Source organism: Euleptes europaea, chromosome 16 (assembly GCF_029931775.1).
Source record: "Euleptes europaea isolate rEulEur1 chromosome 16, rEulEur1.hap1, whole genome shotgun sequence".
Classification (NCBI taxonomy): Eukaryota; Metazoa; Chordata; class Lepidosauria; order Squamata; family Sphaerodactylidae; genus Euleptes; species Euleptes europaea.
The window spans coordinates 47779424-47796117 of NC_079327.1; the positions used below are offsets into that span (position 1 = coordinate 47779424).

At 38.9% G+C, this 16694-nt stretch overlaps 1 protein-coding gene across 6 annotated transcripts in view; it reads left to right on the top strand.

Moving 5' to 3' along the window:
• CNKSR2 (connector enhancer of kinase suppressor of Ras 2) overlaps positions 1–16694 on the top strand; it is a 227681-nt gene that overhangs the window by 183392 nt on the left and 27595 nt on the right. For all 6 annotated transcript variants that reach the window (XM_056861670.1, XM_056861672.1, XM_056861671.1 and 3 more), the window contains 7 exons: positions 1079–1293; positions 5554–5602; positions 5829–6001; positions 9563–9636; positions 10688–10759; positions 13486–13553; positions 16237–16337. In XM_056861670.1, the coding sequence (XP_056717648.1) occupies positions 1079–1293; positions 5554–5602; positions 5829–6001; positions 9563–9636; positions 10688–10759; positions 13486–13553; positions 16237–16337 (752 nt within the window). The remainder of the gene's footprint in view (positions 1–1078; positions 1294–5553; positions 5603–5828; positions 6002–9562; positions 9637–10687; positions 10760–13485; positions 13554–16236; positions 16338–16694) is intronic.

Sequence of the window (16694 nt, forward strand, 5' to 3'; positions counted from 1 at the left end):
TTATGCCATGTTGAGCACCACTTCCCTCACGAGAAAAGACTGAGGAAAAGTAGGAATTGAGGAGTTCTGCCCTCTCTTCATCTCCTGTTACAATTTCACTTTCCGGTCCACGCAATGGGCTTATCTTGTCCTTGTTCTTACTCTTACTCTGTACATAGGAAAAGAACCCTTTTGTGTTGTGTTTAGCATCTCTCGCTAGCCTAAGTTCATACTGAGCTTTAGCTTTCCTAACATTCTCCCTACAGCACTAGTTATTTGCTTATATTCCTCTTTGGCATATGTGTATTCAAATTAGAGCATTATATCCAATACTAACATAATAAAGTTTCACATGTCACACGCAAAATGTATATCACTTAATCCAGTTTCTGTAAGATAACTATTTAAAGGTTGATTTCAAATAAAAAAAGCAGAAGTGATGACAGAATTGGATGAGATTTTTAGTTGAATCAAAAGAAAGAAGCAAGCACAGAGTCAAGGAGACAATACAGTAATGGGAATCAAGAAGCACAAGGATAAAGATAATCTGCTGTCCAGTAAATGCTGTGTGTGTTAGGTTAACTGCCATCATGTTTCTTCCAACTCATGGTGACCCTATGAATCAGTGTCCCCCAAAATGTTCTGTTGTTAACAGCCTTGCTCAGTTCTTGCAAACTGAGGGTCTTGGCTTCCTTTATAGAGTTAATCCATCTCATATTGGGTTATCCTCTTTTCCTGCTGCCAGTAAATGTTAGAAGGAAACATATTCATAGATACCCAGGTCAGCAGGAGTCAAGGAGGAGAATGGGGTAGGGGCATTAAATAGAGGACAGCTAAAATATTAGAGCACTCAGCTGCTTTTGACAAACTCAGGTTGATATTTCAAAAAAGTTGAGTCTTAATATAGACTGATCTATTATATTGTGGTACATTCCTAAAACAAATGGGTATACGTTAAATGTCATAAAGGCACAGGGTTCCAGTCACAGTTGTTTAAATGGTCTAAATCCAGCTAGAGTTGGGCCACTGACCTTGGCAAGAGTTGCACTGCACAGCTGGATACCTGATTTGCTAAGTAACTCTTCCAATTTCTGTCTAGAAAATTCACTACTTCGATATATGAGCAATGAGAAAATAGCTCAGGAAGATTACATGTTTCAGAGAAATAGCAAAAAGGACACAGGGAAAAAATCCAAAAAGAAGGGAGACAAAAGTAACAGTCCAAGTCATTATTCCCTGCTACCCAGTTTGCAAATGGACTCATTAAGACAAGACAGCATGACTACCCCTGGTCCTGAAACCTCCTTGTATCATGTAAGTAAAATGGCAAAATAATGACTGATGACTATTCATTTCCATCTTAAAGCATTTCTTTCAGGAACCAGTATGACTTTATTTAATAAATATGATTTGGTAACAAATGAAGCGAAGAAGTCCCATTGTTTGGTATATGGTGTTTTGCTCATCGCTGATCTTTCATTATGATAATAAAGTGGGGGGGGGGTGCTATTGTATATACTTTCTTATTCAACTAATTTAATTACATTAAAATGGAATTGAAAAAATGTAGTAAGGGTTAGAAGCAGTAGATCATGCAGTGCTTCCCTAAAGTTGGTAGAACATTCCCTATTGCTTGAATTCTAGTAGAAGTTATATACATATATGTCCGGTTGATTTAAGTAGTCCTTAACTTTCCTTCTATTTAGTAGATTGAATGCAGTGTTTCAGGAATGATATGGTCATACATTTTTTATTCAGTAACAGTATGTTACTGAAATTGGATGAGCACTAAAAAAAACTAGACTATTAACATTCTTCAAAGTGTGAGGATCCTAATACATTCTTCAGCAATGTGCTCAAAATTAACATAAATTGTTTTTTCAGTAACCTAGCAAATGGACAATTAAGGAAGTCAGTATTTGTAGGATCTTATGTTTCTGGCTGTGTACCAGTTTTTGCAGTAATGAAATGTTGTTAAAGCAGATGGTTCTCCACTGAGCCCAACTGGAAACAAATGATATGCATTTATTTTAACAAACACATTTCATTACTTCCTTTGGTACTGCTGGGTGGATCTAATAAAGACTGTGTGAATTTAATAACATTTTATGATAGACCTATTCTCAGCGCATGTTAATTAATGAAATCCCCAGAACCTAGAAGTGTTCTTTTCCTTCATCCTAATTATACATTAATGTGTATACAGTTGTTGGAAATTTCACCTTACTCATAGGATAAATGTCTTGTTACTTTGTGTAATACAAAGTAAATCCATAATTTGCCATGAAAATAATCTCTGATATATGAACAAACATTGCATTTTATTTGTGAATGCTGTTTGCCTGCAACACAAAACAAAGCAGTGTTGCATCTTTCATGAATGAAGCAATATTTAAACGTTTATATCTCTTCAAAAATGCCAAGGATTTCAGGACTATGAACATAATGCCATATTTTATTAATCACACTAAATAATGTTACAGAAGACTAACCCTTCATAAACATTAGTTTATACTAATGTAATAATGCTAATACCTTTAAGTAAAAGGAAGTCAATTCTGTTTAAAGTTTTTTCTACAACTATCTTGAAACATCCCATAGATACAGTGTTGGAGAAAAGCAGTTATGGCCAGGTTGGTATCCAGTAGTAAGAGTGCAATCCTGAAGGGGGTGGTGAATCAGCATAGGAGCTGTTGTGACCCCGCACCAGCATAAGTGCCCATTTATCCCAAGATAGGGGGCACTTACACTGGCATGGGGGGCATTCACGCCAACCCTGGGATGCCATGCCTCGGCGCAGGGCTCCGACGCCAGTGCTGCCTCCTGGCAGCATTCCAGCGGCACAAGTCCCTGCGCTGGCATCCTGGGAGGTGTTCCCAGGGTGTTCCAGGGGGCAAGGCTGCTTTTAGACAGCATCCTAAACCTCTTTCGCCCCGGGAACACCCTCTCGAGTTGCAACATTGCTGCACCACCTTTTTTGGTGGTGTAGCCTCATTGTTTTCTATGGGGGCATTCCCCCCATTTTTCAATTTAAAGTGCTTTTATTTTCTCTGCAGCAGCTGGTAAGCCTCTGTGGAGGTGTCGCGGCTGCGCTGCTCCTGGCCACCATGCATTCGGGCTCCCCCCCCCTTCAGTAATGGGCTGTCCGAGATGCAAAATAGGTAAAACTCAGGAAGACACAAGCTTTTGAACCAATGAAAGATTTTTTCCTCATATCAAAAGCTATTTCTATGAAAGAAATTGGGAACAGCAACAGAAAGTACTGCAATACCCTAGAGGGGATGCCTCTTAATAGTTTTGGTATGCAGATACAAGTACACAAGTGAAAAATGGCATGCACCTCATATTAATTGTGAGTGGCATGCATTTCAGTCACCATTTGTGTAACATGTATGCAAGCAGTAACCTTGTATATATTTTTTCAATAAAAGTGACAATTTTAGCAAGCATGTGCCTCTTCTAAATAACTTGCACCATGCATATTTGTACTTCATTTTATGTACCAACATACCAGAAATGCTATAAAAAGCACTGCTAACTAATGAGTTTGGTTCAAGATCTTGTAGACTGAAGTCTTGGTCAGGAACATGAAATGGAATAAAAATGGTGTGGAAGGACAGAGAAAGAGAGCAGGAAATAGTTGGAGAAAACCAACTTATATTATTCTCTCACATAGAACTGAGAATTAATGAGAGAAGTTTAGAGGGTTTGAGAGTGTGTGTGTATGCGTGCATGTGGTGATGCACATTTTAAAAAGAGATACTTTTGTACTTCATTGACGTGCTAGTGAAAAGCATCTGCTGAAATACTGAACAGTGGAAGTCAACATGTTACTTTAAAGTGGGCTCCATAGTCTTATAATAGTGAACAAAATTAATAATTATAGAATTAAAATTAATCAAAGCAGTTTTAAAATAGGAGTTCAGCGGCTCCATCCTAAGCAGTTATTCCATGGATAAAGCAGTGGCCTTAGAAAGGTTTAGCTCTACTTTGGATTGTGCTGTAAATTCTTTGAAGGTTTTCATTATCCCATGGCAGCATATATTGTTTGGTTTATTTTCCAGTTTCTTAATTTCTTACAACCCATTCCTGAGGTTTCTGGGTGAAACCTCTTAGGAGGTGGCGTGACCCTGCCGCCAGTGTAAGTACGTGTAAAACTGTGATCATGCACTTACGCTGGTGGCTGCAGCGCCTCTTTCCTGCCGTCCCCGTATGCCGCCAGCTCAGGTATGTGCTGTTAAAGTCTTGAAAGTGATATTGTCCAAATACCCAAGCTGTTTCCCCCTTCTCATTTTAAATGTAATACCTTACAATTGTTGTGCTTGTTACATACTCTTTTCATAAAACTTGGCTTCTGTGGAGACACATTTGCTTGAAGAATATACTGGAAAAAATGTCTACAGCAGTAAGTCATAGTCTCAGCTTCTCACACCAAGTAGTCTCTGCAAACTCATCTGTAGGTGAATATAAGAGCACCCATGCACCAATGAGCCATCTAGTCCACCAGCCTGTTTCATACAATTACCAATCTAATACCCTGGAAGGCCTCGGTAGCACCAGATCCACAGGTACTCAATATGTTCTTCCCAGAGGAGTTCACCTGATCATCTGTCCTTCCAGTCCGAGAGAATTTTCTTTCAGTTGTGAATGCCACTGAGTTTTAGTTATTTCTCATTTCATAGCAGGAAAAATGAGCAACACTGTACATCGTTTACTGCTCTCAGGTTTGGCAGGAACTACTATTAACATCTGTTAGTTTCCAGGGGACTTTCTGTTGTGGCCCTGCATCCTAGCATTATGCCTGCATCCCAGCACTTTTCTTCCCTGGAACAAGTGTTAGTGATGGGTGAACACCTTCCCTTTGGCACAATTCAAGATTTTGCTTGGACAATTGAGCAAAGATTTGCATTCAGAAAATTGTTTGGGCTTTTTTTTCAAGCTCAGTTCCAAATTGGAACCCATTTGTACTGTGTGCCTAATGAAACAACTGGAAGCCCAAATGCTTCTTCCACCCTAAGTAAAGCTTGCCTTTATAGTTTGATTTAGTTTATATCATCATATTTCAGGCCACTAATAGTCCCCAAGGGATTAAAAAAATCACATACAAATGCATTAAAACTTGCAAACCAGCAGCAAGCATATCAATAATAAAAACAGTAAAAGCAATTATCATGTTAAAAAAAACACAGCAGAAAGGTGGTTTCTTGCCAGTCTTTTTTTTTTGTCTTTCCTTTTTTGCATACTTTACAATATGCCTTAAATTGCAGTGAAGCACACCCACAGCCACTGTATTTTCTTGTATGTTGGGGCTGTCAATGGAAAAATAGCTTTGTTTCCAGTTGGGAAGCTAAGTGTTAAAAATATTTACTACAGAGCCCATTATTCTCTGGTCACGGGCTGATAAACCAATTGACAACTGTATTGCTCCTGTTCATTTCAGTTAGCTTGCACAGGAGAACTTTCAATAAATTGTGTCAAGTGGCTGTACTTTCTGATTATTGTTGCATGTTAAATACTTCGTTGTTACTGGCGTACTCTAATTAAGTGGAATTTTTGTTTGGATTTTTTTCTTAGACATTTCAGCAATCCTCTCTGCAGCACAAGTCTAAAAAGAAGAACAAAGGTAAATATGTTAAATAGCTTCTTGTAGGTCTTCTGGGATTTTTAATTTAATTTTTATACTGTTTAAATATTGTGTTTGTATATATTTTAAACATGGACAACTTTTCATTATGAGGGGCAGCGCACAGTTCCACCCTCATTAAAGTCTAGGTTCCAGGCTAGACTGTGGATTCCAGGCTGGGGAAGAAGGATTATGCAATTAATATAAACTTTCTTGTTGTTCCCAGCCACTGCACAGAGTAAGAGTAAAAGACGAATTTCTTGTAAAGATCTCGGTCGTGGAGATTGTGAAGGCTGGCTTTGGAAAAAGAAGGATGCCAAGAGTTATTTCTCACAAAAATGGAAAAAATATTGGTTTGTTCTGAAGGACACTTCTCTGTACTGGTATATCAATGAGGAGGTAAGAAATTGACATATTTGTTGCTCTTCTTGCAGACAGTATAAGAGCATCTAATCCACTATCCTATTTACACAGTGACCAACCACATGCTTTCGAAAGGCCTACAAGCATAGTAAGGAGGACAAAGAATCCCTGTGTTGCTGCCCTCAAAACTCTCTCTAAAAATGGAGGTTACATTTATTCATCCTGACTGATTGCCATTTATTTACTTCATTTCTACCCTCTTTTTGTCCCCAGTGGGGATTTAAAGTGGCTTACAACCATTTGTAAGATTTTGAGGTAGTTTAGACTGAGACAGATAGTGTGAATGACTGGTCCAAACTTCCATGGCAAGACTGGGAATTTGAACATGAGTCCCAAGCCAACACTCAAACCACTACACCACAGTGACTGATGGATCTATCCTTGTAAAGCGAACTAAACTAGTAGCCATGACCACATTCTCTGGCAGTGAATTTCATAATTTAATTCCTGCATCAGTAAAAAAGTACTTCCTTGTTTCACACTTCAATCTACTGCTCCTCAGCTTCATTGAGGCAAGAAAAAAGGCAAGCTCCAGATATTTTAATAAATAAATAAATAGGTGCCCGTGGTTTTTAAAATTATGGTAGAGGGAGGAAAAATTGTCTCTGTCTTCTTTCCCCATATGTTAGACCCTTGCCATTTGCGGGGGATCCATTCCCAGGATCATTGTGAATGAAGAAATCTGTGAATATGTAAGCTCTAGTCCCGTGATAATCCCATAAACAGACTTCAGCAGACAGACAGTCCAAAGAAAGCTGATTTATTAGAAAATCCACAGGTAACAGAAGCCAGGAGTCAAAATGGACACTAGTGAAAGCTATGAGTACAGTACAGGGCATATATAGAAGACAAAAGGGCAAATCTGGGTAGATCTGGATACCATGGCAACCCCCCTCCCTGGAGCTGTCAGGAGAGTTCCCACGTAAAGAAGTCTAAACACACTGTTTACAGGGCATGAGGCTGGCCTTGGCCGGCACCTGGAGAAACCACAACATTCCTTTCTCAGATCCATGCCTGACAATACTGGCAATTAGAGGTCTGCTCCCACTAGCAAAATTTAATGTAGTTATGATGATGATGGTGTGGTAGCGGTAAAAACAGGCTGGAGACAGCATCTCATGATCAGACCATGTATAAGTGAAATCATGAATTGGCAAATGGCAAGGGTCTACTGTACATATGTTTATTATGCCTCTCTTAGTCATTTTTTCTCTGCACTAAAAATTCCAGAGTCCTTGCCTTGCTTCATATAGAAAATGCTCCAGCCCATCATTTCAGTTGCCCCTTTCTGCACTTTTTTCAGTACAACAGTATCCCTTTTGAACAAATAAAATCGTTTAGGCACCATACTGATCCCTTTGGAATTCCACTGCTTATTGTCCTCCACTACAAGACTTTCATATTTACTTTCTGCTTCCTGTTGTTTAACCAGTTTCTAATGCAGAAGATGACCTGTCCTCTTATCCCATGACTGCTAAATTTAATCAGAAGCCTTTGGTGAGGGACTCTTTCAGAAACTTTTTGGAAGTCCAAGTCCCAGAAGGGTTGTGATTGAGCCTACATACTACAGCCATTATCCAAAGGTGACATACCCATGTGGGGGGAAATTCTGAGGCAGATGTAAACTGCCTTCTAAAATGAGCAGCTTCTGTCTGTGACAGTGAGAACCACTGCACTGGAAACAGTAAATAAAGCTATGACAGTATGGACAGTTCTCTTCTACTCATATATCAAATTAGTGCCTCAAAGGTGAAGTTGGGCAATTTCAGACTGTACCATCTGAAGTTGGACAATTTCAATCTGTGCCATCTTTTGTTTAGCAGAAGACAGCTCCTATATATATAAAGTTATTCACCACCCAGTACTGTCCTGCTGGGTGGTAGTATCAGAAGTTTCAGTAATGAATTTCCCAGTTCTCTTTCATGAGCATGAAATGCTTCCTGAATTAGCATGTGTTTCCCATTGTAGACATCAACTGTTTCTCATACAAAAGTTTGTAAATCCTATATGCAACTGATTCAGTAACTATATTGTATTGCCTCAGCCTCTGGCATTGATTGGCTGAATGTAGTGATGGCTTGGAATGCTCCCTTTCTCAAGGACACTTTTGTAGTCCAGTTTCTAACAGAGCAGAATGTTGTTTGATAGGAATTTAAAATTCAGCCAGAGCCATTCTGGGAACGAGGAGGAGATCTCAAGAAACAGGGAAGCCAGCGGGGGTGCGGGTGGGAGCCCAGAGGCAAAAAAACTGCAAGAAGGGCAGTTTTCTTAAAAAGAGGAACCTGAAGGACATGTGGGTAGGGAAAGAGGCTTGGGAGAAAGGGCAGAAGGATCAGTGAGATGTTTCAAGAGGGGGCTGTGGATTATGGGGACAAGGAGAGAAGAGTATTAGGAAGTGGGTGAAGAGACAGGGTAGCTAAATGTCTACGGCAAAGTAGATAGTGGCTTGAAAAACAGGAAAAGCATCTACATGTCATTGTCCTCTGTTTATCCTGCTTCTGTGTTTCCCCCCACTTTCGTGTGGTCTTTCCCATATCTAGTTTGATATGGCCTTTTTGGGGGAAATTGCAGTCAAAGCACCTTTGGGCATTGTGGAGGGCAAGGTGTGCATTTTCCTAGATCCCACTCACATCACCACCATTTTCCTTGTCTTGGCCAATGCAGCTAGCCTTCTTCACAAACTCACACATCAGGGAGTTTTGGGGGACTTAAAACTGGGAATTGCTAGATCACTATAGCATTATAACAATCTTTTGCAATAGTGTACTAAGCTTAATTTTTTTTAAAAAAAGTAAGACTTTAGTCCTTTTTGTTACAAGGAAAAATGAGGAGGCTGCATTCACAGCAGCAATAAGAGATACACTGATAATTGTATGTGGAAGCAGGTTATGTCTCATTGGAGGCAATTAGCTGGAACAATATTACCAAATTTAATAATGAATCTACAAAATAACTTCTTTGAAGGCCAGTTCACCTGTTAAAAAAGCCTTTGTGTTCTCCCTGTGGCCAGTCAACATGTGCTCAGAATTTAATTCCCACATGTACACAGGCCTGATTTTGACAAGGACCATGGTATACAGGTACAATGTGTTACCAGCTCTGGATTGATAGATTCCTGAAGATTTGAGTGGGGGGTGGGGGGAGAAGGGACCTTAGCGGGATATAATGCCATAGAGTCCATCCTCCAAAACTGCCATTTTATTCAGTGAAACTGATCTCTCTAGTCTGGAAATCATTTGTAATTCTTGAAGATTTCCAAGCCCTACCTAGAGAAGGGCTTAAGCCTTCCTCTCCTCCACCATTTTCTTACCTGAAATATCCCCAGGGAGCCACTGTTTGCCTGGCTGAGGAAGCTTACACCATCAGTACGTATTTTAGCCAGCCTTTCAGTAACACATACCCATTGATTCTTGTTAATGTTTTGATAAGATAATAAATACAGGACTCTTATCCAGTGAGGACAGTTGGTAAGTATATTTGATCTTGTGATTTATTTGGCTGTTTAGTTATTTTTCTTTCATCTTTTCATCTTCATAGGATGAAAAAGCAGAGGGATTCATCAGCCTACCAGAATTTAAAATTGATAGAGCTAGTGAATGCCGCAAGAAATAGTAAGTATATTAGAAGTAACATTTAAGAACAGATGAATTATAAAGGCTGAAACGCTTCCTCTATTTTGAGGGGGGAAACTTGTTGCTTGTAACTTTCTCTAATATAGCTTTTATGTTTTATGAATTCCCTTATTAATGTTAAATACAATTATGTATTATCATTATACATTACTATAAAAACCCATTGTTTCTGGTACTTTGAAGTAGGATGAAAGCATTTTTGTTGATGGTCTTGACTGTTGATTTTGAGGATTAAATAATTTAATGGTTTTCTTTTACTGGATTGCATTACTAGAATACATTTCAGTTGCTAATCTGTGATACATTACATTTTTGTAAGCCTTGATCCTCAATTAGGAGAAAGGTATTTTCAGCTGGGGATCCAGGCAAATGTCTCACAGGATATAATGCAGTCAGTATTGTGGGCTCTATGCCTGTTTAAATTATTAGAGTCTTGTGCCAGTGTAAACACCCTATGCTGCAATGTACACTACATTTGATGCTCTAGAGCTGGACAAAAACTATTTTAGTGTTTGGTTGAAATGGAAAGGACCTGTGACTGACTTTGTAAATTCAACATCTTGTCAAAATTGGTCAACACATTTGTTTTTTATCTTTAGCTTCTGAGTTTTTAAACTGAAAGTAGTGCCTGAAGCACTGTGGTATGAAAACTCATAGCGACTTCTCTGTTAAATCAAATCTGACCAAACAGTGTTCTGTTCAGAAACTTTTATGACACCTTGACCTACCAAATGAATAAACTGCTATGTTCTTACAACAATCATTCAGTGACTCAAGGTAGAATTTGAACTGTCTCTGGGTTCATGGTACAATATAACTATTATTTAGATATGATTATATTATTAATGTGCCTTCAAAAAAGTACATTTTGATTATATTCCAGAAGGTTATTAAAATGCAAATATTCTTGTCTTTAGGCTTATGTCAATATTGAGTCAAGCCCATAAAAATGAAATGATGACTTTAATATAAAAAGATTGTATGCTTTAATATTTTACTCACTGTGTTTTGTGCTATTTTTCTTCCGCAGTGCGTTCAAAGCCTGTCATCCTAAGATCAAAAGCTTTTATTTTGCTGCTGAACATCTAGATGACATGAACAGGTAGTGAAACATAATCTATGTAAATCATTATAGTTGAATATAAAACTCAGTTCAAGGATGACTCAGAAGCAAAAGAAAATATATCACTTATTTTTCCATTTCATCACAGTTTCAAATCACATGACACACATGTGCAAATACACTCATATAAATTCTGATCATGCCTTTTTGCCAGCATAATAGGTGGTCATGTGTGTATGTATGTGTGAGGAGAATGCCATGGATTTTTCTGTTGTTTGTACCACTTTAATGTAATAACTTGCTTCCTTGAGTCAGTTCATTGTTTCTTACAATGCAATTTCTGGAAATGTGTATCATAGAGACACTGCAGATTCTAACCATACCAACCCTGCTGTGGTAAAAAGTTCTGGCTAATTAGGACACTAAAATCTAGGAGAAGTTTGGACAATTTTGTAAGCATCCATAATGCACAGACAATTTTGCCTAAGCAGTAACTGCCCTATTTTCTTCAGCACTGGAGGATTGTTCAAGTGCGTAATGAAGATGGATATATACAGCATTCCTTGGAATTGAAAAGGACAACATTATGCATCAGAACTCTGCTGAGCTTGTATTGAATGGCTAGTACAATCTGTTCCAGTGCAGTCAGAGAAATCTGCCAACATACTGTTTTCCATGTGCACATTTCCCATACACTTGCCATATTCTACTTTTCAAAAATTATGAAAGTTTAATCTTGCAAAGTGATATGGCAACAAAATAAGCCATAATTATATACAGCTATATGCCTTTTGAATCAGTGTTTGCCAAAGGGTAACTAACTCGTTACTGCAAGTTACCATTGTTAAATGTTAATTTAAACTGATCCCTCAAAGACTGTACAGCCTTTAAGGTGTGGAAAGGAATTAAATTTCATTTACTGGAGAGACTTTCTTCTTTTACTCTTGCCATTTTTTGACGTCTAATATGGAAAAGTGCATAACTGTACCTTACATTATGAAAACAGTGATGGAACATGAGCCAGACTTCTATTCCAGCACCTGTTTTCTATGCCACTCCTTGGCTATGGAACATGTGAAATAGTTATAAATCAGAGCATGTCAACACATGCTAGAAATAACATCAAGCCCCAATACTTCTGACTTGAGGGAGAAAGTCTTTCAGATCAAGCTTGCAGTCAGACCAGTGTCTCTCATTAAGAAACGGATAGTACAATCCTATGTAGAGTGACCTCAGTCTAAATCCATTGATTTTAGTGGATTTACAGTGCAACCCTAAGGGGAAGGTGTAGAGGAGGCAGCATGACCCCAGCATTGGTGTGAATGCCATTTGCACCAGATAAAGGGGCATTGACGCCAGGGAGCAGCACAGCAGCACCACACATGATCGCTGGCGAAACCGCAGGGGCATGTGCCAGCATCAAAGGGGTGTTCCTGGGAGCAGGGCTGACATTAGTCAGCTCCCTGAGCCTTTTCACTCCGGGAACACCCACTTTTGCTGGCTCAAACGTGCACCAGCAAAAATAGTGGCACAGCCTGTGGAACCGCACATAGCAATTCCACAGGCATTGGGGGAAATTTCATTTTCAGCTTGCTGGCCGCACGTTTGTGGATCACATATGTGAATTCAACATTCAGAAGAAAATGCCATGGATCCCCCCCCCTCCCCAGCATTGTCAGTGTTGTCGGTGTGTTCATTATTAGGGGCATGGTTACCACCCATTTTTCCTTCTAATAATTAGCTTGGCTAATATCAATTCTGTAATTCTGGTGCTTCACATTCAGAAAACAGCTCCAGATTTACCAAAGTAGCATAGAGAATTGGATTTAGTATGAATGGCTACAAGTCACAACATCATAGGTTGGAGGAAAATCCATTTTTGCAGGTAGTTTATCATAATGACAATGTAGTAATAAAAGAAGAATAGCTCTAATTCACACTTCCAACAAAGGTCAGAGCCTTTAACCCTAGAAAGAATTTTCTTCTGCCTCCTTTATACACACACACTTTCTCCTATCTCTTTGTTATAATAAATGATGCCTTTGGCTTTGGACTAAAAAGGCTATAAATGAAGGTACTCTGTGTAATGAATAAACTTGAAATAAATAAAATAAAATAAAATTGAGAAATAAGGTTTTGAAATATATAGACTGACTCTTTGTCATATAGGACTTGTTCTTGGAAAACTGGAACAGCAGGATCATATCAGTTATAGTCACAATAGATTCGATGAAGCCTTGAATATCTCAAAATTTTGCATTTAAAGATCTTTTAGCATCCTTATTCAACATTTTCCATTTGAGGCAGTCATATCAAAATATTTTTACAGCAGAATTCTAGAGAATGGAGATCCTGATGAATAAAACTACCAAATACAATCTTTTCCAACCCACCCCCCAAATAAGACACCTGTACATGTTGGAATAACATACATATAATACATGTGGGTATAAGCAATGCCCGTATAGAGAGTATGCCTATCCTGCCCCCACTATGCATGTTTACTGCAGCATGGCCACAGAGCCTATGTATGTAGGCTCCATTCCTGTGATCAGAAATGTCAAGAAAGTAGCTTGTATACCAACCAGTCTGTGCCCTTTTTGCAGGAAACACATAGGTGTGTGTGTAGGGGGGGGTCAACATATTCAGTTTTGCTCCCTTGTATGCACAGTGCCTGCCACCTACATACATCATGTGTACAGGTCAGCCCAGACAGATACAAAGACTCATAAATTAAATTTTGTCTTTAAAAAATATTGTTTCAGGTGGTTAAACAGAATTAATATGCTAGCTGCTGGTTATGCAGAAAGAGAAAGGATCAAACAAGAACAAGGTACAGTTTCCCTTTACTTGCCTCTTAAACTAACCCATTGCCTGTATTTTGTGTGCTTCAGTGCATTTCTTCAAATGCAGCTTTGTTTTTATTTCTTTATTAAATGGTATACAAACATAAGAAATTCAGTTCGTATTTGACTTTGACTACAAAGAGAAAGGGATGATTGAGTTAAAATGTTTTACTAAAACACATTCATTTTATGTACTCACCTTTGAAGGTAGCTAACCTAAGGGCTTTAAAAGGTAAAGGTCCCCTGGGCAAGCACAGGTTCATTACTGACCCATGGGGTGACATCACATTTATGAGGCAGACTATGTTTATGGGGTGGTTTGCCATTGCCTTTCCCAGCAAGCTAGGCATTCATTTTACCAACCTCGGAACGATGGAAGGCTGAGTCAACCTTGAGCTGGCTACCTGAAACGGACGTCCCTTGGGCCTGAACTCAAGTCGTGAGCAGAGCTTCGACTGCAGTTCTGCAGTTTACCACACTGTGCCACAGGGCTCAATAACTTAAGGGCTTATTTCATATTTAAAATTTTCTGACTCTTATATTGGGTAAAAGTATATTCACTAAATTATATTAGTAAATATAACAGAACAAAGTAATTTTAGTTATTGTACTATGTCACAGTAATGAATTTAGAGGTGGCATTTGTGTAGAAATTCATGGCAATTGGTGTGTGTTTTTTAAGATAGAAATCCATGGCAATTGCTGTCAAATGGAAGATGCAATAATAGGGCGATATCAGTCATACCACACATTTTTTGCTTTCCTGGGTAATATACCATACAGATCCTAAATATGGATCTCGTGGAGAATGTCTTTCAGTCACAACCCAATGGTACAGTAGCTCCTAAGTAGATGTAATCATGGCACATGTGTAAAGCACAGTATGAAGCAACTTTGAGATTTACTCATCTGAAGCAAGAGCTAGGCACTCCATCTCCTGGCTGACTTTGGTTCCAACACTTCAGAAGAAAACAATAATTTCTCCCAACCTTATGTACAAAAAATGTAGTACAGAAAGAGAATGAAAAGTTTTCTGTTCTAATAAACCATAGAACCAGGAGCTGCCAAGAATAAACTTCTAATAAAAGCTGGATTTAAAGAATGCTGCAAATTTATGCTGAAACTAAGTACAGTAAAAACGTTGTTACCTGGAGCTTGATTAACCAGATCATACAATTAATTCATAGAATCATATAATCATAGAGTTGGAAGGGACCACCAGGGTCATCTAGTCTAATCACCCATATGACAAGGTCCTCCTCCTCAACCAGACCCCTGCATTTTTTGGCATACATGTGCCCCACTCCCATTCTTGATGTCTTTGGCCTGTGCTACCAGGTGACACGATCCCCAGATGCCTCCACCTTCGCCACTCCAGCCTCCTTTGAGCTGTTGAGAGACAGTTCTTCTGGAGGGGTCTCAGCTACCTGGCCTGCTTGTCTGCCTGCTGCATAGGATGGGGCTGATGAGAGTGGGGAAGGGTCCCACCAGGTGTGGCTGTCGCCATGACACTCCCAAAGAGGTGGGGTTTGGTTGCTGTGGATTTTTCTGAGTAGAACGTGGGGCAGAGCCATATACTTGAGTATCCAGTAATCCTCATTCCCCATGCGTGCTGGATAACAAAGTTTTTACTGTAATTATGAAGATAATTTATCATGATTCAGGAATAGTTTTGTTGTTACTTCCTTTATTCCTGTACCTTGTGCACTAATATTGTAACAAGTATGAGGAACAGGTTTTCCTACTTTTTGTAACACAGATAATCATGAGACTTCATCAAGGATTTCTTTGTTCTGGTACATTTCCTATGTAGTACAGTGCTGAGTATGGAAACCTCACTTTTTCACTAGCCCTTCTTTCACATAGCAATTTTTTTTTACTTTCTTATGTAGGGTTGCATCCCTTCTGTTAACAGCAGCACTCACTTTCCCCTTCTCAGTGTAAACATCCATGTTATCTGGCTTGACAGCCACAGAGGTCTCCTTAGCATCGCCTTTTCAAGATTCGTAGGTGGCAGCTGTGAGAAGGGGGGCATGGAAAAACCAGTTCCACTAACACTGTCCTCTGGCAATGCATAGAATTCAGCATGTTGATGGGTACTTAAAATTAATAATAATACAGACTTAGGGCAATTAAAGTGAGTGAAAGCTTGTGCAATTCATGAGGCATTTTTAGGGCTGTGAAGCAAGTAACGACCAATGCTCAAACCTGTTTTAGTGTTTTATGTTTATATAGATGCTATTGTTTGTATAACTAATGCCAATAAAGACTTCGTATTCGTAATAATACAGACTTTCCACTTATCCCTTTGTTTGGTTGTTGTAAATAACTTTTACAACAATTTTGTAGAAAACTGTGATTTCCACTGTTTTCATGGATAGATTTATCATATTCCGTAGTGTTTTGAATGATCACCAATAATATCTAAGAGAACTGTCCAACAAAACTTAAGGATGTTCAAGACTCATTGATTTCAATGGAATTTAAAGAATTTGGGTTCCATGATAAACTGATACTTTGTATTCTGATACTTTGTATTTGTTTAGAAAATGATTCCATATAGGTATTTGGAAGTATTGGCACTTTTTTGCATGTTTCTTCTATATGCATATGATCTAGTAGTGGTGTTTGTTTTTTGGGAAAAAAATCTGGCATCCATGTGTTGTTTAGATTACTGGAGTGAGAGTGATAAAGAAGAAGCAGAAACACCATCAACACCCAAACAAGACAGCCCACCTCCACCATATGACACATATCCACGACCTCCTTCGGTAAGGTATCTGTAGTTGTTTGCTGGCATTAACTCATAGCTCTCCAGCTTAAGTTCTTTTAGAAGTGGAGGCTGAATGGCCTCAATGCGTTTCAGTGGAGTTTGCATGGAGCACTTTTTGGTGGACTATGCCCAAATAATCCTCTGTAGATGCTTGATATTGGAAGAGTCGTGTTTGCATTGGTTCTGGACAAACTGTATTCTCTAAATTTCTCAAACCAGTGCCTTTTGCTTGGTCTCATAGGCTGAGAGAGTGTGACTGGCCCAAGGTCACCCAGTGAGCTTCCATGGTGCAAGTGGGGGTTTGAACCTTGGTCTCTTAAGATTCTAGTGTGACACTCTTAACCACTACATCACA